Source organism: Dasypus novemcinctus, chromosome 8 (assembly GCF_030445035.2).
Source record: "Dasypus novemcinctus isolate mDasNov1 chromosome 8, mDasNov1.1.hap2, whole genome shotgun sequence".
Lineage (NCBI taxonomy): Eukaryota > Metazoa > Chordata > Mammalia > Cingulata > Dasypodidae > Dasypus > Dasypus novemcinctus.
The window spans coordinates 48,839,216-48,862,964 of NC_080680.1; the positions used below are offsets into that span (position 1 = coordinate 48,839,216).

Sequence of the window (23,749 nt, forward strand, 5' to 3'; positions counted from 1 at the left end):
TATTTTAAAATATGTTTTGGAATAGTAAAGGATTAGAGTTGATAGCTTAGAAATTTTGTTATTGCCTATTTAAAAATTATCATCAGTATAATGTAAGACAGCTATCGTGATCATTCGTAACTATTAAGACTCATGGTCTCATCTTTCAAGGACTGATATTCAAGTGCTTATGAGGTTTGAGAATGAAAAAATCTTTTAGATGGCGTTGCTTATTATTTTTTAAGACATAGGAATCAAAATAGTATGACAGGCCCAATTGTCCTGGTTTTGTTTATTCAGTATTGTGGTGTATAATATTTTAAAAGTACAAAAGACCTAATGCATAGATCCATGCTTTATTTTATAGGTTGTTATGGTATCCCTTCTCATGAGATCTGTGATGGATGGCTGTGTGTCCGGTGCAAAAGAAATGCATGGACAGCTGTAAGTGGCTTTATTTTAATATCTGTTATCCCCTCCTTAAACATCCTCCACTCTAGACACATTTAAATCTAGTGGAAAGGTAAGATTATGCACATGCTTTTGAGTACCAATTCCACACCAACTGCATTTCTAATTGTCCCTTTCCCATTACTCCTACATGTGGCCTCTATACTCATCACAGAAATATTATATGAATTTCCAGGGGTCAATTTTCTACTCCAGGAATTTATAGAAACTGCCAGTTGTTTATCAGAGCAGATCCTCACTTGGATTTTCAAAGACCCCAAATTTGGTTTCATTTTCCCTCCTAGCCCTATTTTGCAATTCTTCAAAATAAGTTTTCTAAGTAACAAAATTGAAGGCCCTTGAAGAATCCACCCTCATACCCAATTTTTCAACTAGTGTGAGGTCTTTCCCCCACTTTTTCATCCAAATGTTCATTGTTTAACTGCAGTTTAGAGTGTTTGCCCTGTGGCAGGCCTTTTTGTAAACTTGAGACAGAATCTTCAATAACAAATCATCTTCTGCTTGGGGCACACAAATTTCTCTTGGTCTATAATATTCCTCTTAAACTTCCTGTCGAAACTCTGGCTTACGTGCATTGATTGAATTTATACACTGTTGTTGCCCATTTTGCCATTTAATTATGTTTTCTTAATTTTTCTTGGAAATTTTCCTTTAAGAGGTATCAGCATCGTTTTAAAGCAAGAAACCACTAGCTCTGTGTACTGCATGTCTCGCTTATCTCACAGCAGCTAGATAATTTTAATTGCAATAGTAACATTTGTTTTATTCCTTGAAGTTTCATTATGGCAAAGAATTAAATTTCCTTGCCATCAAAGTTAATAACCTGAGGGGGCAATATCAGGCAAATCCCTTAAATGACGAGAATGTCTGTTATGGTTACGTATTTTTAGCACTCAGTGTTGATATAGATGTGGGGTGACTATAAATTAGGAGAGTACGTGTGTGTTATCTTTCTGCATGGTTTTCTCACTGGCATTCAATTTTGGTAGTGAGTAAAAAAGATGGAGATATGTACATTCATTATAGAGGCTTTATCTCCAATTTCAGAGGTCTTTTCATTAGTGGGCCCAGAAAACTTTTTGTTATTTCCTTTGGTGTGAATGTTATGGTAACAAGAACCATGTATACTCAGAAAATCTTTAAAGTATCTATAAAATCATATAGGTCCTGTTCCTGTTGGATGAGCCACAGTAAAGCCATGTAGAATCAGAGTTTGACTAGTGATATCTTCTCATGCTCCCTGAAGGATAAATTTAGAAATTTGAGATAATCTCATTAAATTCCCAAGGCATGGAGAGTTCTCTGTTCCATCCACAGTTGCTGAGGTCAAACACTGAACTGTCCCGTTTTCCAAGATAACATTGTCCTTTGCATGGCAGAGTTATGGTCTACCAAGGCTACCTGTCCTGATTCCAAAGCTGCTTCTGCTCCATCATGTTCTTTTTGTGTAGCTTCTCTTATAAAGGAAATACTCAGATTAGTCACCCTTTGAAATTGATTTAAAACATCTATCTTAATTCCCCACTCCCTCAGAAAATGCAGTATTCTTTTGTATCTTAATATTGAAACCATGCAAATCTCTTTCAGTTTGCAGTAGAATTGGGAATTCTTGAATGTAACTTTACAATGATTTCTTATTTCTATTGCAAATGATCCGAGTTCACAGTAGGCCAATTGTTTTTGTTTTTAAATCTTTTTTGAGTTACCTTTTTTGGTGTTGCTCTAGTCCTAAATTTTTCTCCTGAGAAATTATTGTATTACTGTTCTAAGGTTTGCAGAAAAGTAACTGCCAGTATTGATATCTTCGCTTTAACACCCTGATTTAATGTGGCTGTGAGTGTTGCAACATTAATTTTTACTAAACAGTTAATAAATATAACTTTGTATTTTGTCAGTGCAATGATTTTTTTTTAATTAGAGAAGTTGTGGGTTTACAGAAAAATCATGCATGAAGTATAGGGTTCCCTAATACTCCTCTTACATTGGTGTGATACATTTGTTACAACTGAAGGCACATTTTTATCATTGTACTATTATCTATAGTCCATGGTTTAATTTAGGGTTCACTGTTTGTGTGATCTGGCTGTGACATCTGTCAGCCCATTTATTGCCAGGATTGATTTGGCTGATCTGGCTGGCTGGATGGGTGTTCCTTTCCTCTCTCACTGCTCCATGTGTGTCCCTCCTGAAGCTGCATGCTTGCTCAAAGAGGATGACTGTCCCCACTAAAGGTCAAGGGTGTAGGAGTTGCTGTGCTCCCCTGCTAGAACCTCCAAACAAGTCCTCAAGATTGCATTTTAGAAGTATCTTTAGACCTGACTTCTGCAATCATTTTTACATTGCCAGCTTTGGATTCCAGAGGAGCCCTGGATCTCTTGTTTAAATGGGAACACTAAAGAAGCTGATGGAAATCTAACAGTACAGCTGAGATCAGACAGTATTTCAATGCTAGCTTGCACTTCACTAACTCTCATTCCTAACTGGCTCCTTCATTTTTTTTTTTTTTAAACGTGCCACCTGAAGGTAAAACTTACTCATCAGGAATGCAAACTATTCCAATAGTTTGAGACTTAGGTTTATCCAAACATTGTGAGTGGTTTGAACAGTGAGAAAAGAACCCACAATTATATTATAGTAGCCTACACCACCTTGTGTTCATTTTCATAAGGTTTATGTAAGAATTGTATGTGGTGGTCCTATTTTTTAAGCATTCTTTTTAAAAAGAAACTACATTATAATAGTAACTATATCATAGAGTTAAGAATCAATAACTTAATAATTTGAAAGCAAAACATGTTACAGATCATCCCATCCAATCTGTGCCAATAAATAAAGACATTCATATGTAGGAGGTAGTAAATTTTGCCATCTTCCACCTGGGCAGGGTAATTGAGGATGTATGGAAGGGTGGGATTTATGTTTACAGACCAATTATCTTTTTATTGAACAATTCCAAAGACTGGCTGTGGCACTCTGAAACCAAATGCCATTCTAATTTTTAAATATCTGGAGGCCAGAACCTTGTCTCATTTATTTCTGTAACACCCCCAACACCTAGGATAATGCTGTATTTTCTATACGTTGATAAAAGCACAAAATAGGAAGACTGAGACCACACTGATTTGGGCTGGACGTTTATTTGTGACCTTTGGTGTCTTCACCATTTCCAAAGTTTAATTTCAGATTATACTCTGATCCATCTCACTACAGTTCCTTTCCTTTACCCATTCATGTCAATTAAGATAGGAAACAAAAGCTGAGTATTGCAGCTCCAACTGCATATGGTTGAGGAAGAGCATATAATCTTTGGATTGGTAACACCTTAATTTGAAATCTAGGATTCTGGGTCTACATCCAACATCAAATGTAATGAAAGGAAACAGATAACACACAAATATCTGTCTGTCCTGAGACTGATGTTCCATATTCCATTTTTCTAACTAGATATCATTGCTTTGACCATCTCTTTTGTTCTATTTCAGTATTGATCAATTAAATAGACACAACTCTCTGTAAAGCTATGTATGAATTTATGACTTATAACCCAAAATTATGTGATTATGTTCAGCTCTGTTTGCTTTTGACTTGTTATTCATTTTTGGATCAATTAATCCTCCTCCATTTATTATCATTTTAGAGCACATTTTAAACATTAGCAAGTTTTTTTATTTTGAGGTAGAATATTCGTATTCTGGTCCTAGCATTTCTTGTTTATTTTTTGATTCTTAAGTGAATCTTATAATTTTTTTTTACCTAATATCTATAGTTTGTGTCTATTCTATATATAATTTTCCACTATAAAATGCTGAAAAGCTTCTGCTCATTAAAAACATAATACTTCTATTTTCACTCTAAAAATACTCTGTTGCTTCCTTTCTGGTTTCTTTGCATCATTTCTTTTTGAATGCCTACATTGATCATTTATTTGAATTGAGTATTTCTGTGATATTTTCATTTAATATCACCTGAACACTAGTTTACTGTGACACTTTTAAATATGAAGGAGCATTTTAGTTAAATGTTTAGAATGGGCTAGTAACCTAAATACACATTTTATTCTGAAAAATATTAATCCAAATGCCTATATTGTAGAGAGTATTTCAAGATAGTTTGCTAATAAAAATTAGGGTATATTCTAATGAATAAATAATTTAAGGTAGGTATTGGAAAACCTTATTTTTTTAATATATATTTTTTCCAGAATTAGATGTACCTAAAATTCTTGCTCAACTACCTTTGTTTGCTACCAGACTTTATCCCATTAGTATTTTTTCTCATTTTAAAAGTAATTTATTGAAGTATATCATTCATACATGAACATACATAAACAATATTTGTTTGAAAAAGTTATGGGCTTAAAAAACAAATGTTAGTTTTTTTATCTTTATTTTTAAAGTAGTTTTAGTTTACAGAAAAGTTACATGGAAAATATAGGGGATTCCTATATACCCCACCCCCTCCCCCTTTCACATTTTTGGCCTATTAACAATATACATTAGTGCATTTGTTACAATTGATGGACAAATACTGAAGCATTGCTACTAACCATGGTCTGTAGTTTACATTATGATTTACAGTTTGTACTGTGCAGTTTTATTGGTTTTGACAAACAGTATGATGGCCTGTTTCCGTCATTGCAGTATCATGCAGAACAACTCCAATGCCCTAAAAATGTCCTGTGTTCCACCTATTTTTCCCTCCTCCTACCCTCAGAATCTGGTAATGCTCTTTATCAATGTTACAAGTTCTTCCATCACTACAATAATAAGTCTGCTTTGGTTCATGTTTGCAGTCCCCCCTTATGTTTGTTCATTCGTCAATCTTGAGGATTTTTTGGATGTTCATTAGTATTTTACCATAGTTTTTTAAGGTGGTTAAAGTGGTATAAAAGGAATCTTGATATGGATCCCTGTTTTTTTATTTTTATTTTTTAATTGGAGAATAATCTAACTCTTTGGCAGCTGTTTTTCCTCAAGAAATTTGGATGCTTGTTTAAGTATTTTTAAGGGAAGGAGGGCTCTTGATAGAGTGCTGTATTAGTCAGCCAAAAGGGTGCTGATGCAACATACCAGAAATCTGTTGGCTTTTATAAAGGGTATTTATTTGGGGTAGAAGCTTACAGTTACAAGGCTCTAAAGAGTCCAGCTCAATGTACCGTAAGAGGTATTTTCTCACCCAAAGTCTGTTGCCATGTGTTGACACAAGATGGTGGGCAGTCTGTGAGGGTTCAGCTTTTCTCTTTCCTCTTAAGGCTCCATTATCCCCACTTCTTCTAATCTTACCTGTAGGCTGGAGGGCTTGTCTCTCTTCCCAGGTCTCCTTCCTTTCCAGACTCAGCTGCTTAGTTCTCTTCACAAGGCCAGCTGTAAACTATCAGGTGAATGACTCATCTTTCTTCCCAGGGCCTCTGCCTTGTCTAATTAGCTGTCTCTCTTCCTCTGTGTGTCTACCTTTATGTTCTTGATTGAGCATCCGTTTATGTGGCCCACAAAGGGGGTGGGTACAGAAACTGAGTTGCCCTAATGACATGGTCAAATCAAAGCCCTTATCCTAACATAATTTAATCAAAGGCATCTCAGCTGAATCTAATGCAGTAAAAGGGTCTCACACCCATAGGAACAGACCAGTTTCCAAACATAATAAAATATTGCTTTTTGGAATTTGTTAATAATATCAAACTGCCACAAGTGCCATAAGTGGGAGTAAAAACTGTGAGAAGATTGGTAAATGAGCCATCATGGAACATGCCATCATACTCACGTTTCTGACTTTAACCAGTTGTGGCAATTTGAGATTATGAACCTCCAAAAAGGTACGGATTATGTTTGTAAAGTGGTCTATTCCTCTGTGTGTGAGAACCTTTGATTGTGTTAGATTCAGCTGAGATGTCTTTGATTAAATTTTAAGATTAAGGCTTTGATTTGACCACATCAGTAGGGTATAACTCAGGTTAAGTCCTTGCCCTCTTGGTGGGCTGATATAAATGGGCACTTACTCAAGAAGACACAGAAGATATACAGGAAGAGAGAGAGAGCTCCACAGATATGACAGAGAAGAGAACTTTGATCCTGAGTCCCCAGAAAGAGAGATGAGCCATTCACCTTATTTGTTTGCAGCTGAGCCTGGAAAGAAACAAGCTCTATGTCAGCCTGGCAACTGAGTTGGTTGAGAAAGTACCTCTTATGGTGCCTTGAGTTGAACTCTTTAGGGCCTTGTACCTCTCGGCTCTTACCCCAAATAAATACCCTTTATAAGCCAACAGATTTCTGGTACTTCACATCACTACCCCTTTGGCTGACTAATACACCAATCATATGCTGCCAATCTTCTGTTCTTGGCAGCATTAAACTTTTGCTGTTAATTTTCTTGGTCATTATTAAAATTTCAAAATAAAGTATTATTTGTGCTATGTTTTACCAGGGATCTTTTTAAATAACTTAAATAATTTTAGGGGAGCATGCAGGGTAGACGTGGTAGCTCACACTCCTGTGATCTAATCAAAATCCAAGTTAAAGGAAGATTTAAAAAGCAGTGCAATGAGAAGGTTGGACTAAGTTCCCTCTGACCCTAACATTCCTTGAATCTCTTCTAATTTGTATTTTCATTTAGATTTAGTTAAATTTCTTTAAGGATTGAGGACCTCCAAGACAACTGAGTTTATTTGTGCTTTTCCTAACCTAGTCAGAGATGATGAGTAACAAGAAAAGTATAGGAAGAGCAGTTTTACTGGTAATTATTGACTGACTCAGTGCAGTTTGTATAAGCTACAGGAAACTTTCATTGGTTTTTTATAAAAGTTGTTTCAGGGCCTTAGTATTAACTCCGTCTACTCTAACTTTATTTCAAGTTATCCTTATATACTTAATTCTGAAGAATTTGTAACAGTGTTTTCATTTCATGGTAATACTGTTTAAAAAGCATCTGGGGGAAGTGGATTTGGCCCAATGGATAGAGCATTTGCCGACCACATGGGAGGTCCAAGGTTTAAACCCAGGACCTCCTGACCCATGTGATGAACTGGCCCACGCACAGTGCTGATGCGCGCAAGCAAGGAGTGCCGTGCTACGTAGGGGTGTCCCCTGCATAGGGGAGCCCCACGCACAAGAAGTGCGCCCCATAAGAAGAGCCATCCAGCGCAAGAAAAGTGCAGCCTGCCCAGGAATGGCACCGCACACACGGAGAGCTGACGCAGCAAGATGACACAACAAGACAAGACACAGATTCTGGGTGCCGCTGACAAGAATACAGGCGGACACAGAAGAACACACAGCAAATGGATACAGAGAGCAGATAACTGGGGGGTGGGGGAGGGGAGAAAAATTAAAAAAAAATAAAAAGCATCTGGGAGCAGATGTAGCTCCAATGGTTGAGCACTTGCTTCCTATGTACAAGGTCCCAGGTTCAATCCCTGTCCCTTCTAAAAACAAGCAAACAGACAAACAAATGAAAATAACCAGCTCTCATTGGGGAGTGGATGTAGCTTAGTGGTTTTGTGCCTGCTTCCCATGTAGAAGTTCCTGGGTTTAATCCCTGGTACCTCTGTTTGACCAAAAAAAAAAAAAAAAAAAAAGCTATACACTATAAGATTAAATAAATATTGCCATTCTATGAAATATTACATTCTGTAATGAAATTTTTAAAAAAAACAAGCACTTTCTAGATTAGAGTTCTCATTCTGTATAATGAAATGCATAAATTAGGTAGTTGCACACATTTATTATCTACTGACAATCATTCTCTGCAGAATAATCATGAAATGTATATTGAATACATACAACAGGCATAGCATTTTGTTTTTTTCCCAAAATATTTTTAAGGTATCACAGTCCAAACATGACATTGGTTTTCATTTTGGCTATACGGTTCTACCCTGAACTTTTTATTTTGCATGTTTGTTTCTTTTTCAAATGGAATAACTTTTAAATATGAGCAAACTGTATCTTGATGATCATTCGGATTGTATTTTTACTCTTACAAAATAGAATGTGCAGGTCCAGTGATTAAAAATAACACCTATTTTGGTGATTGTTAATTCATTTATGTCTTGCTCATGTATAAATAAGTGGCATCAACACATTGGGTGATGGTTATTTTTCATGCCTTCCAGTCTGCACAGGGCTATTTTATTTGGCTTCAGTCAATCTTTTCTCTTCAAAAAATCATGTCACTAAAGTAAATTCTAGTACTAGTTGAGGTAGTGATTTTACAAAACCCATCTCCACTCTAGTAATAAAAGGCTTGTGGGGTTAAGCATCTAAGTTCTTTGTTGAAACATATTCTTTAAAATTCCTGATCTTTGGTGTGTACCTTAATGTAACTCACAACTCATAAATTTCATTAGATTAAAAATGATCCATCTTTTGGAAAGCTGGTAACTCTTGACTTCTTTGAGTACTACGGAGCCTGACCCCTGTAACTCTGTTTACTTCTACACAATAATAGTTGAATAGAGGAAGGTTGATTTCCACCATTGGATTGTGACTGGCTCCTGGAGGCACAATCTGGGAAGCAGAAGCACCTTCTGTTTACTCTGAAGATGGTACTTTCTCTCCTGTCCATGTAAAGTAGGGGTTCTCTTTGGGTGGAGATTATTAGAGTTAAAGATAATCTGAGTGATTGAGGATTTTGTCACCCTTATTCTGTAACACAACCTTTATCCCTCCTTTCCTACCCACTCTACCACCATATAAAAATAATAGTGTTGATAATGAATGTTAAGAATTACCGATTCTTTGGCTCTTTGAAGCCCTCTGTTTTAGGAAAAGCAAAGGTTAAACTTTCAACTTTCCACCTACAGAGTCAGGATAACTATTAAGATACAAACTAATATAAGTAAGTAGCAGGGATGAATTTTCTTAGTTTCCAAAGAAATTAATACTGATAAGGTATAAGGAAGTTTAGATCTAGCTCAGAAATGTCAATTTGAAGATAATGTGCCAGAGAGTTAGAGAGTAAGTCCTTCAGTCAGGATTGCCCAACACCTTGGTAGCAGATCCAGGATTCGTGATTCATGGTGGCACCCCCATCTCTGGACTTCCAGGCCTGGGCTTTTTCTTCTTTCTTAGGTATTTTTTTTTTAAGTGAGAAGGATGAACAGCTCTCCTAATACTGAATAATGTTTTTGAATATTTTTTGTTTGTTTACATTGAAAAATAAAGCCAGCATTAATTTAGTGTAACCCTTACCTACTTAATTTAGAATAGTTAGCATTATTGGGTAGTTAGTAGACAGATTCTTTTCTCTTTGATATTTATTCTGGTTTTTGCCTGGCAGATTTTCCCCAGAATTGGATAATCTCCTGATTTCAATTTCTTAACTAACAACAGCGTTGACACTTTTCTTTTGTGAAGAAGTCTGAGGTAGCTTTGTTGACCATGGTGATTGAGCTTTAGATCAGATTGGAGTATGGTCTTGAGAGGTCATGGTGGCATTACCACTCTTTCTGATCTGTTTTATGCTCTCTCTCTATATATTTCCACATGATACTCTTAATTCCAAGTGATGAGAGGCTGTCAGCCTGCAAGTCTGACTTTGATCATCTTAAAAAGTAAAACTAATAGAAGAATAAAGACCCCTTTCTTGTCAAAGATGGGGCATTCACCAGTGGGAGGTTACCATTCAGAGCCACACGGTTGCTTTGCAGTCTTGCTCCTCCATTGATGGAAACACTGCTAGCCAGCATCACAGTCTCCCATTTGAGGTAATGCATTTGCACTCAAAATTTACCTTTCGCTTCTTGAGGAGGCAAACCATTGAGAACATCTGCAGTCTTAAACTTTGGCTCACAAAGACCAGAGTAGCAATAATTATTTTACTTTAACCAAACAGGACAGCACATTTGAGAATATCAATTATCCTGACAGCATAGCTCTGATGAGGATGCCTTTCTGTTAGGCAACTGCTTACAGGGCAAAAGTCTCAAATTGTTTTTCTCTGTTCTTTCCTCTTCCTTTTGCTCAATAAACATCCCCCTTCCCTTTTTTTAATGGAAAGAAAGAGAAGTATGCAGAGTTTATTTAAAGTGAAACTATTCATAAATAGCTTCTTGATTGAGAACAAATGCCTCATTAATCTTATATGCTTCAACCATAGAGCACAAGTAGAGTCAGGAAGAATGATGACTGACATTAAGGGGAGCATAACATACTCTACTGCCCACCATGGTGTGCATGCCTGGAGGGCTCCGGTCTGCAGGGCACATCCCCTTAGTAACAAAGAAACAGACTCTCAGAAAGAGTGGAGGGGAGGAAACCTCAGTGAACGTGGTTCTCATGAGTTGCAAAAATTAAAGCAGTGGCAGGATAAGGAAATTGTGTACTCTGTTGTTGGTTACTGAAAGTCACATTAGGAGGAAAGAATAAACCAAATTTGAAAGTCACATGTACAATTTTAACAAAATAAGGTGTATGTTTATCTTGAAGCACTTTGCTTACAATCCTGGAAATACTTTTATGTAAATACAGTAAGCTCCATGTAGATTATTTTTGACCAGAAGTATAGTGGTGTAAAGAGGGACAGAGGAGTTTCTCCTCACCACCTGGCATGTTCCTGGCTTGCGACCCAGCTACCAGTCAGTAGCTCCTCAAACCTCAAATTAATTTTTATATTGGTGTAAGAAAGGCTATTACACAGATATGTCTTGGGAGAAAATGTATTTTGAAACAAATACAAAGTATTATTATCTATTCTGTTATCTTCCTTTCACAGGGGTAGTGGTGTGATGATTTCTTTACCTAGTTAAAATGTAGCAAGTTTTTCTGCATGATTGGTCTGTAAACCCACAACATCTCTAATAAAAAAAATTGTAAAAAAGTGTAGCAAGTTTACCTTGTCAGTGCTGTAAATTAGATGAAAAGAAGCTAGTTCCATCAATCAGAAGATATGGATGAGAATTCATACTTTAAAAAGTTCCAGATATTTTCAATTTGCTAGAATAGAAGACAATGTTTTCTTTCTGAAAATCTTTGTAGATGGTTCGGATTTAAGTAGGCCACTGCTAATTTTTTATGCAAATATTCAGAGATTTTCTAAAGCACTTAGTCTTTTAGCTCAACTATATGTCCTAGGAAATGACTCTTTCTTTCATTTTATTTGTAATATGTTGTTACATAAATAATAAAAATAGATATATTCTTCCTCAAACACTTGTCCTTGTTTATATACTCTACATTTATTTAAATGATAAAATGCAGGCACCCATAGAATGTTCCTCCTCTAAGACCTTTTCTTATTTCTTTCTAGCCATACTCTACGTACTTATCCTAGCATGTAGGTAATATTTTCCCAAAGACTTAATTCTGGGGTACCCGTGAGATGAGATTACCCTCAGCTCGTATATATATGTGCTTTGTTTCTGGGCAGTGATATTTGTAGTAGGCAGAATAATGGCCCCCAAAGATGTCCATGTTTTAATCCCCAAACCCGTGCATATGTTATGTTACGTGGTAAGGGGAAATTAAGGAAGCAAAAGGAATTAAGGTTGTAATGATTGTAAAATATAGAGATTATTTTCTATTATATGAGTGGTGCTCATACAATAGCTTAATCACAAGGGTCCTCAAATATGGGAGGAGGTTAGAATGATGAGGTGGGAGAAAAGAGCCACTCACTATTGCTAGCTTTGGAAGTGAAAGAACACAGCCAAGAGTCAAGGAATGCAGCTGGCATCTATACACCAGAAAGGACAAGAAAATTCATTCTGCCCTAGAACTGCCAGAGGAATTGGACTTTGCTGACGCCTTGACTTTAGTGGGACCCACTTTGTACTTCTGACCTACTGAACTATATAAATTTGAATTGTTTTAAGCCACAGAATTTTAGATAATTTGTTATTGTAGCAATTAGAAACTAATATAGTAAGCAATTGAAAGATTGCCTTTTAAAAGGGTCATTGTTTTCATTCTTAAACACAGAGCGTTCCTGTTGGTATGTTGCATATTCAGTGTCATCTTTCAATTTCTAGCATCTGTCTGACTACCCTCTTTCATAGTCATACCCTCTAAGGCCTGGTCTCCAACAGTCCTTTAACTTCACAGTGACATGATTCAGTAATCCTTCCAACTTCTCAGTCTTTGTTCCTATGGCCTTACTTTTGTCCTTAGGTGCTTAAATTCCCTTGCATACATTCTCAGTTCCTTGTCACTGTCTTATTTTGTTATTCTCCTGTAGCATAATTCAACCCTGATAAGTCCAAATGTTTATCTACCCTGTACCTGCACCCCTGTAGCTGAACGTAGCTGGAGAAAAACACACACCATGCAACTTGCTCTTGCTTGAAATTTGTAACAATCACTGGGTTCTCAATGCTACCCAGTAACCCATACTGCATTCCTATTATCCATGCAGTCTACCACTTTCTTTGGATGACTGCTTCATACCTTCTTTCTTCTGAAACCTTTTTATCTCCTCCTTCATCCTCACTTTGACCTGATGAGCTCACTTCTTGCTTTACTGAGAAAAGGGAAGCTATCATAAGGGATCTTCTGCAAGCTGCCACCTACCATCATATCTATAATTTCTCTGTGCTCCTCCCTAAGGCAATCCTCTTACACACACAGGATCATAGTTCCAGGATTTCATTCCTTTTTTCCCCACATAAACAATTTTCTCCTCTCTAAATGAATCTCATTGCCATGCACACATGCTGTTATTTCTGTCATCTTCAAACAAATCCAGAAAACCTCTCTACTTTTCTTTCCCACCAGCTACCACCCTATTTCTCTGCACCCCTACATAGTAAAACTCCTCAAAATCGTTGTCAGTACTCACTCTCCAATTCTTCTCCCTATTCCAGTCATAGGCTTTTGTCCCACATTTCCTTCAATACTGCTTTTTCCCCAGCATCAATTCAGTGGATCGCTGCGTCCTATTGGAAGCACTGTCTTTGCTTGGCTTCAGGAATCCCATATCCTCCTACTCTTCCTCCTACTTTGATGACCACTTCCTGTCATTCTATCATGACTTCTGTTCATCTCTCCAACCTGTTAATTTTGCAGTTCTGCAGGCTTCAAAAGTTGGGCCTCTTTTTTTCCTCTACACTTGGATGATCTTGTCCAGTCTTATGGTTTTAAGGGTTGTTTATAGCATGTATGCATTGCTAACGTGTACATTTAAATGTGCAATTCAATCTCATATATTCAACTTCCTATAAAGCACCTCCACTTTCAGTGTCAGTAGGTATATCACACTCATCCTTCCCTAACTGAATTCTAGATCTTCTTCTGCCTTCCTTATTTCCAGTGAATGGGAGCTCAGTCCTTCCACTGCTGAGGCCAAAAACTTTGGAGCTTTCTTTTTCTTATATCTCAAAGCTATCTAACAGTAAATCCTACTTTCTATACTTTCGAAATGAATCTAGAACCCTGCCCCTTCTTTTTACCTTCTCCCATGTCTAATCCATTTATTACTTCCTTCTTGCATTATTTTAATAACCTGGCAGCTTCTTAAGTCCCCTTAGTTGGTTCTCAACACAGTAGCTGGAGTGGGCCAGTTAAAATATAAGCCAGATTATGTTATTACCCTGCCCAAAACTTCTAGTGGCTTTCCATCTCAACTATAGATGCTTTTTTAAAAATCATGGTTCATGAGGCCTTTTCAGACATTCTCCCTCTTTAACTCCCTGACCGTGGTTCCCATTAGAACAGGTTAGGATATACCTGCATCACCCTTTTCCCCAATAACTCCATGGCCTTCTCCCACAACACTTAACATCTTTAACAACTAAATTATTCTGCCCTCCCAACTAGAATGTAAATTTACTGAAAGTAGGATCCTTGTTTGTGGCTCTTCCCAGTGTCCAGAACGTATCATGGTAGTTCACCAATATTTGTTGAATGAATGAATGATTTCACTTATAATACAAACTGATAAGGGACATCTTAGTTAGAGATAGGATAAAATTCACTAGAAACTGTGAAAACACCATTTTTAAAGATAATTTAGAAAATCTGCCATTCAGTTCTGTAAACAGAATTCATGCCAGCCCTGTCCTTAAGTGACATCCTGTCCCCCTTTCATTCCTGATAAATGAGCCACATCTCCAGAAATGATTTTTCCATGTTTTGTTGATCAGCACTTTATAAGCAAGTTTTCCGTTAATGTAATTAATTACTCTTTGTTTTCCCAGCTCAGACAGCCCTATTTTACGGTTTTGCATTTCTGTTATGAACATGTCAGATAAATATGGGTTGTGGGGGTTGGGAGTGGTGATATTTCAATCTCATAATTTTTCTAAGGCACTGAAAATTGGTTTTAGTGGTACTTATGGTTAGGTCAGCTAAAATGAGAGCGTCTTCTGAGGCAGCTTGAGAATGTTGGTATTGGCATTTCTTTAACTGATGTTTTATAGAACAGCCATTGGAACCTGATTTCCTTCCACTACAAATAATGAGCAACTGGGATAGCTGTATCATAACAATGCCCTTCTCATCATTATTGTTAATGTTGTGTCAGCAATTTGATTATAAACACTCTGTTTCATGGTTTAATAACTGAGTCATAAAAAAATCTTTCAGTGTTGTAAATTGGTATAATAACTGTTCATCTCACTGCTGATTTTTTTTTTATGAAGTCAAATTTTAAAAATACTTGGCAGTGTTAAAAGGGAAGTTTACCAAGAAGCAGAAAAGGTAAAATTCAGAATATGATCTGAATTTATATTTTTCATTCAGCTTTTAGTCACCCTCAGATTAAAAAATAATAATAATTGAGTGTCTTTTTTAATACCGTTCTTGGGATACAGAAATAGTAGCTGCCTTATACAGTTATCATGTTATAACAGGCATTTTTAGTAATTTTTGTTGTGCTTTGTTTTAGGACACATTGGTTGACTAGCAATATATCTAAATATTTAAATAGTGAGTCATGTTATATTGGGTATTTTTGGTCCTGGGAAAGGCATGCTTATTAAACGTAAGATAAAACAAGAGTGGCAATGAACACAGACTGTTTAATTTTATTTATTTATTTTTTCAAGGATGAACAGTTGTAGTGTTTCGATAGGTTAGATTGGAAAGAAATTACAATACACTGAAAAATGCTAGAAGAGATAATAGGTACCTACTTTTAACTTTCATTTAAGTGAAAACAGAAAAAAATAGGTTAAACATCCGTAGTTGCATATTTAAAATAAAAAAAGTTCAGTTGTAGTTATACTAATTTCTTTGTGTATGTGCCTGTGTGCTTTTTAATTTTCTCATAATCTAAAATCCCATTTTTTAAAAAAATAGGAAATTATCAATACTATTTTGTTATTTGGCTTTCCAGATTGTTTGTAGGCACTATCTAATGTTATGTCTTGCTGTTGTGGGGGGTCACAAATGGTATCATAATTCATTAACATGATTTTGTGTTTATCAATTAATACTATATTGTATAGGTCTCAGTAAATTAGTATTTATGGTTTACTATGTCTTTTTCACTTTTATTTAAATTTCAAGTTTGACATTATTTTATGTAAAGTCAGACAATATAACTAAAATTAAAGCCACTGATAGGTCTCAGTAAATTAGTATTTATGGTTTACTATGTCTTTTTCACTTTTATTTAAATTTCAAGTTTGACATTATTTTATGTAAAGTCAGACAATATAACTAAAATTTAAGCCACTGATAATTCCAATTTCTCATAGAGGTAGCTGCTTTCTCCATAATAGATAGGATGGAACTATTGTCCTTGTCAAGTCCTTCTGCCTAGGTGTGTTTCTGGAGGGTAGATTGCAAGATGTGGAATTGCTTGGTCATAATTTATGTGCATTTAAAAGTTTGATAATACCCAATTCTTTTCCAGAGCCATGATACCAATTTCCACTTAATATTTTCTGATTTAAAATTTCCAAGTTAAATCTCAGTTGTTTTATTTTTTATTTCCTATTTATAGCTTAAGTTGAGGATATTTTCTTATTTTTATTGGCAATGAGGAGTCTTTGAATCCTTTGCCTTGTTTTCAAAATTACAGTAGTTTTATTTGTAAGAGTTAAAAAAAACTTTTTTTGTATAGCAATCTTCGATATATATAATTGGAAATATTTTCTTGTCTATGATTTTAAGTTATGGGCTACTTTATCATTTCTAATTTAAAATTTTTTATATAGGCACAATTTATTAACCTTTTCTAATATTTCTTTTGCTTTTTATCTCTTAAGAAGTCATGTTTATCCTAAATTCATGAACATATTTCCCTATATTTTCTTCTAATACTTTTATAGTTCTGTTTTATTTTTATGTTTAGGAATGTGATCCAGTTAGAATTTATGTTTAGGAGTCAGGGATACCTACATGCATACATATCCATATATACACATCTAATGTACATGCATACTATGTATATATACATATATTCATTCAATCGGGTATCATATTTTCCCAATACCGTATATTGAATAGTCGTTACATAATTTTTGGTTAGTTTATTCAGTTTTGTCTTTCTAATTCTCTTCTCAAATAATTCTAGCCTACTGTTTAACATAAATTTAAAATTTTATTTTTCAATTATATATTCTTTAATTATAGAATTTCATTTTTTTAAAATCTGGTACTTTATTTATAGTCTCTTGTTTCTTACATTTTCAATATCTTCATTTATTTTTTGTAGATATATTCAAATACTTTACATTTTGTGTCTGAGGTCATTATGTATGTATCCAATTCTACCAGCTACCCTTTCTGTTACCTTGTTTTCCTGTATGTTTTGTGAGATTATATTCCTTACAACTTAATCTTTAAGAATTTTTTGAGACCTTTGCTGTAGGCAGTTACTTAAAATTACAGTTTTTAATTTTAATATTATCATAGTCCAACTTCTAGTAATATTATTCTGCTTACAAACAATATAAGCACTTATAACAGTATATACAACAACACAGTTTCATTAATGTCCCTTCCCTTGGTGGTTTCTTTTAAAGAAATTTATAATATTAATTTGCACATGTGTACATGTTTATTTTTTTGATGATATTTATTTTATATTTATCAAGATATTTACTCTTTTCAATATTCGTTCTTTCCTGCTGATCCCTCATACAGTTTGGTATAATTTTATTTCATTCTGAGGGTTTGTTTTTTTTTCCTTTCATTTTTTTATGGTGTGGATCTCCTGGAGACAAATTGTGGTAGGTTATTTTATCTCTGAGAATGTTTTTATTTTGTCTTCATTTTCAAAGGATATTTTCCCTGGAAAGGTAATTTTAGGTTGAGAACTTTTTCTTGCAGTACTTTGTATGTATTCTTTCATTATCAGTGTACTCCATTGTTTTTTTATTAGGTATCAACTGTCATTTCCCAGCAGTCCTTTCCTTTATTGTTTCTTTTTTGCCCTGTCTACATTTAAGATATGTTCTTTATATTTGGTGTTCAGCATTTTGTCTCTTATGTGACTAGGTGTGTTTTCATTGTGTTTATTTGCTTGAGGCTTTCTGAGCTTCTTGTTCTGTGGACTCTCTTTTTATTTTTTCAATACTTTAAAAAATAGTTTTTAAAAAATTGCTTTATATTATATAAATGGTACATAAAAGATATAGGGGATTCCCATATGTCCCACTCCTTATCCCTCCCATGTTTTCCCACATTAGCAGCATCCTTCATTAGTATGGTACATCTGTTACAATTGATGAACACATATTGGAGCATTGCCATTAAGTGTGAATTATAGTTTACATTATAGTTTATACTCTATCCCTGTACAATTTTGTAAGTTGTGATAAAATACGTAATGGCCTGTATCCATCATTGCAACATCATTCAGGACAATTCCAATGTCCTGGAAATGTCACCATATTATACCTATTTTTCCCTCTCCTTCCCCTCAGAACTTCTGGTGGCCACTGCCACCACTAATATTTAGTTTTCCCATCCATGAAACTGGAATGTCCTTCCTTTTTTAAGGTTGTCTTTGATTTATTTTAGATGTGTTTCTGGAAGTTTTATAGTTTTCCATGTAATAATCTTTTAGATAATTGGTTAAATTTATTCCTAAATATTTGATTCTTTTCCTTGCAATTTCCTTTTCACCTTTTTCAATACTAGTGTGTAGAAACACTACTAATTTTTACATGTTGATCTTGTACTCTTCAACTTTGCTGAATTTATTAACTGTAGTAGCTTGGTTGTGGATTTTTCAGGGTTTTCTGAATATGGGGTCATGTCATTCTGCAAATAGGGGAATTTTGCTTCTTCCTTTCAATTTGGACGTGTTTTTTTTCTCTTTCTTGCCTAATTGCTCTGGCTTGAACCTTGACACCAGTGGTGTATAACAGTGGTCACAGTGGGCATCCTTTTTTTGTTCCTGACCTTAGAGGGAAAGCTTTTAGTTTTTCACTACTGAGGATGATACTGTGGGTTTTTCATATATTCTTTTTATCATGTTGAGAAATTTTCCTAGTTTTCTAACTATTTTTATCAAGGAGGGGCGTTAGATTTTGTCAGATATGTCTTCTGCGTCAATTAAGATAATCATGTTTTTTCCCCTTTATTCTGTATTTAATTTCTACATTTTTGTGAATTTTCTAGTTCTTCCTCTGTTGTTGATTTATAGTTTCACTGCATTATGGTCAGAGTAGATATAGTGTATGATTTCAGTATTTTAAAATTTATTGTGACTTGTTTTGTGACCTAACGTGCACAATCCTAAAGAATATGTACTATCCATTTGTACCTGGGCAGAATGTGTATTCTGCTGTTGTTGGTTAAAGTGCTCTATATATGTCTGTTAGGTGTAGTTGTTTTATAGTATCACTCAAGTCTTCTGTTACCTTATTGATCATTTGTCTAGATGATCTATCTCTTATTGAAAGTGGTATATTTATTGAAGACTCATACACTTAATTTAGATCTGTCAGTTTCTTCCTTCTTGTCTGTCAATATTTGCTTCATGTATTTTTGGGTTCTGCTATTATGTATTTATGTATTTGTAATTATTATGTGTAGTTATTGAATTGATCCCATTATTGGTATAGAGTGACTTTCCTTATCCCTAAAACTGTTTTTTATTTAAAGTCTATTTTATCTGATATTAGTATAGCTGCCCCAGCTTTCTTTTAGTTACTATTTGCATGGTATAGTTTCTTCAACCTTTCACTTTCAATATGCTTATGTCTTTGAATTTAAGGTGAATCTCTTGTATATAATTGGGTCATGCTTTTCATTAATTTATACCAGTCACTGCTCTTTCGCTGGAGAGTTTAATCCATTTACATTTAAAGTCACTAATGATTTTAAGCCATTTACATTTAAAATCACTACTACTAATAAAAGACTTTCTTATTCTATTTTGCTGTTTGGTTTTCTTAAGTCTTACTTTTTTTTGTCCCTCAATTCTACCATAAATGAATACTGTATTAGGGTTCTCTAGGGAAACAGAGTCAACAAGGGATATCTGTTGATAGTAAGAGATTTATCAGAGTCTCTCATGCAGCTGTGGGGATGCACAAATCCAGGTTCTGCAGGCAGGCTGCAACCAGGAGCTCTGATGAAAGTCCAGTGAAGATTCTTGATGACTCATGGGAGATGTTGGGTGTCCTAAGATGAGCTGGGAAATTCTCTCTCAATGCTGTAATCACTTCCCCTTTTACGGGATTCAACTGATTGGGTTAAGCGTCACTCATTGCTGATGGTGATCTCCCTGATTGATATAATTCTAACCGGCTAGCTCTAATTTACCACTGCAGTAAAGTCAGTGGTGACTAAAGTCCATAGATGCCCTTATATTTCAGTTAGCCCAGGGCTTGCTTGACCAAACAACTGGGCACAATTACCTAGCCAAGTTGACAGAATAGCCTAACCATCACAAATTTGTTCACATTTATTTAATTTTTTCCATTTTAACATTTTTAGTCCCTTCTAATTTCTTTTTTTTTTTTTTAAAGATTTATTTATTTCTCTCTCCTAACGCCCATCCCCAGTTATCTGCTCTGTGTGTCCATTCACTGTGTGTTCTTCTGTGACCGCTTCTATCCTTATCAGTGGCACCGTGAATCTGTGTTTCTTTTTGTTGTGTCATCTTGTTGTGCCAGCTCTCCGTGTGTGTGGTGCCGTTCTTGGGCAGGCTGAACTTCTTTCCTGCTGGGTGGCTTTCCTTATGGGGTGCATTCCTTGCGTGTGGGGCTCTCCTAGGTGGGGGACACCCCTGCATGGCAGGGCACTCCTGATGCGCATCAGCACTGCGCATGGGCCAGCTCCACATGAGTCAGGGAGGCCTGGGGTTTGAACTGTGGACCTCCAATATGGTAGGCGGATGCCCTATCCATTGGGCCAAGTCTGCTTCCCCCTTCTCATTTCTTTTTGCATTTTTTTCAAGTATTTTCTTTGTGGTTACCATAGGGCTTAAATTTAATATCCTAAATCTATAATGATCATGTTTGATTTGATACCAACTTAACTTCAGTAACATATACACACTGTTCCTATAACCCTGTTTCCTTATCTTTTTATTGTACTAGTCACAGATTTTATCTTAATACTTTGTGTATTCCAAACCATAGATTTATTTTTCCTTTTTTCATTTAAAAAATTTATTGAAGTGTATCATTCCTACATAAGCATACATAAACAGTAAGTATATATAGTACAGTTTGTTACCTTATAAGATAAACATGCCTGATGTCATAAAGGGCTCCCATATATCACCCTACCACCAGTAATTTTCATTGTTGTGAAACAGTTTTAACAAACTATGAAAGAGAATTGTCAAACTATTACAACTAGCTATAGTCTATATATTACATTTTGTGTATTTTTCTCCCTACCCACTATTTTTTTTTGCTCATAATCTGTGATTAAACACAAATTTGTGAGTATACCAAGTGCTGTTGCTTGTACACTTAAGATAAATATATGGTTTATTGCTTTGTTTTATGCATTTGCATTTTAGAACCTGTAAGGATGGCAAAAATGATGTTACAAACCAAAAAATACAATAGTACTGCCATTTATAATTGCCCATTTGGTTAGCTTTATTGGAGATCTTTTTTTTTAGAGAAGTTATAGATTTACAGAAACATCATACATAACATGCAGAGTTCCCATATAATACCCTATTATTAATAACTTGCATTAGTGAAAGAAATTTTTTATAATAATACTATTAACTATTGGCCATTGTTTATAATATGTCTTCCCCCAAATTAAATGACATGCCTTTAGGTGGAAAGCACCTTGAGAGTTGGTTCCCCTCTTTGGATTTGGGCTTTTACTTTATTTGTTACCTAAGGATTTCTTACTTTCTTGCATTACTGTGCTCATTTGAAATGATTTTTTTTTTTTAATTTTTAAATTTTTTTTTTTAATTTATTCTCCCCCCCTCTTGTGGCTTGCTTGCTGTCTGCTCTCTGTGTCCATTTGCTTCATGTTCTGTGTCTGCTAGTCTCCCTTTATTGAGTCATCTTGCTGTGCCAGCTCTCTGCAGGCGTGGGTCATTAGCTCTCTGCAGGCGTGGGCCAGCTTGTCTTCACAAGGAGACCCTGGGATACAAACCCAGAGCCTCTCATATCATAGATGGGAGTCCAATAGATTGTGCCACAGCTGCTTCCCTGAAATGATTTTTTAAATATTGAAATTTTAAAAAATATTTTATTAAACAATTCAGCTGTTTTATCAAAAGGTTGTTGAAGTGATATATAATATAGATTCTTATACTGCTACAAATGGAATTCTGCTTAATTTATAAAGTCATGAATTTTTAATGAAAGAAAAATAATATATAATCTTTACTAATTGTATAAATACGTTAATAGCCTTAAATTGCTTCCTTCTTCCTCTCCCTTCCCTTGCCCTTCCCTCCCCATATATACCAGCTGCTTTAATATCTAGAATATATAACAATCCTAAAACTGACTAACAAAAAGATTAAAAAACCTCATTAAAAAATGGATAAAACACTTGAATAGACATTTCTCCAGAGAAGATATACAAATAGTCAGTTAGGACATGAAAGATACTTAGTATCATTAGCCATTAGGCAAAGGCAAAAACAAAATGTTGCATATACATACAATGATATATTATTCAGCCATAAAAAGAATGTTGATCTGACTGACAATGCTACAACATGGATGTAGCTTGAAAATATCATGTTGAGTGAAATAAGCCAGGTACATAAGGACAAATAATAGTATAATCTCTTTTATATGAAATCATTAGAATATGCAAGTTCATGAGGTCAGAAATTGGAATACAGATTACCAGGGGTCAGGTGGGGAATGAGGAGATGCTTACATAATACAGAGTTTCTCTTTGGTGTTTTGAAAAAGTTTTGGCAATGGATCATGGTAATAGGGGCACACATTGTGAATGTAATTAACACCACTGAATTGAATATCTGAAAGTGGATAATATAGGAAATTTTAAGTTATATATATGTTTTTTGTTTATTTTATTTATTTTTGTTTTAAGTTGTATATATATTACCAGAATCAAACAAGCTGTAGCACTACATAACACAAAGAATAAACCCTTATGTAACCTATGGACTAAAGTTAATAATAGTTACAATAATATTGTTTCATCCATTGTAATAGAAGTACAGTACTAATGCAGAGTGTTAATAATAGGAAAACTGTGTGTGTGCTTGTCTATGAGGAAATAAGGGAGCGCTGTTCTTCCTGCATTATTTTTCTATAAACCTATGGCTTTTCTAATAAGAAAATAAACATCTGCTTCCTCATCATTTATAGAAGGTGCTTCCTCATCATTTATAGAAGGTGTTTGAGGATCCCAGATTGAGTGATTCTGAGCAAGTTATTAAATCTCCTGAATTTTAGATTCCTCACCTATGAATAGGGTATTAATTACCGAATGTAGCTATGGTATGGCAGAGAGGTTAAGTATATAAAGTTTCTGGCATGGTAACTAGCCTTCTGTTCTTTTAAAAATTATTATTCTTACTAGGTTTAATGAACCAAAGTCCTGAATGTCAAACTGTTGTTTTCCTACTTTCCTTTTAATTTCTTTCAATTTCTTTCACTGCATTTGAAGATGACCGATAGTACATTAGAATGTTCAGTAGGGGTTGACCTTTGTCTGTATCTGTCACTGTACAGATTAAGGATACTTAACTGCTGTACAGGTAACAATTTTTAGAGTTATCAGTTTTGCTCTTTGAAAAGAATAAACACAAGAAAGGAAAAAAAGTTTAAACACAAGAAAGAAAGATTTAAAGTTGTCTTACCTGATAGCACCTTCTACTGGTCTTCGAATATAGGTATTTAGTGAAACTACAAATGAATGAATGACAGAGGACAACTATGCTTCTAGCACTTCACCTAGTTTGACCTGTCTTAAAGATGGGTGCATCTAATAAATGATGTGAC

General features: G+C 35.0%; 1 protein-coding gene across 3 annotated transcripts in view; it reads left to right on the forward strand.

Annotated features, from left to right (window-relative positions):
* The window catches only part of KDM4C (lysine demethylase 4C), a 518,173-nt gene that overhangs the window by 341,603 nt on the left and 152,821 nt on the right, over positions 1-23,749 (forward strand). For all 3 annotated transcript variants that reach the window (XM_071216722.1, XM_058301838.2, XM_058301837.2), the window contains one exon: positions 347-423. In XM_071216722.1, the coding sequence (XP_071072823.1) occupies positions 347-423 (77 nt within the window). The remainder of the gene's footprint in view (positions 1-346; positions 424-23,749) is intronic.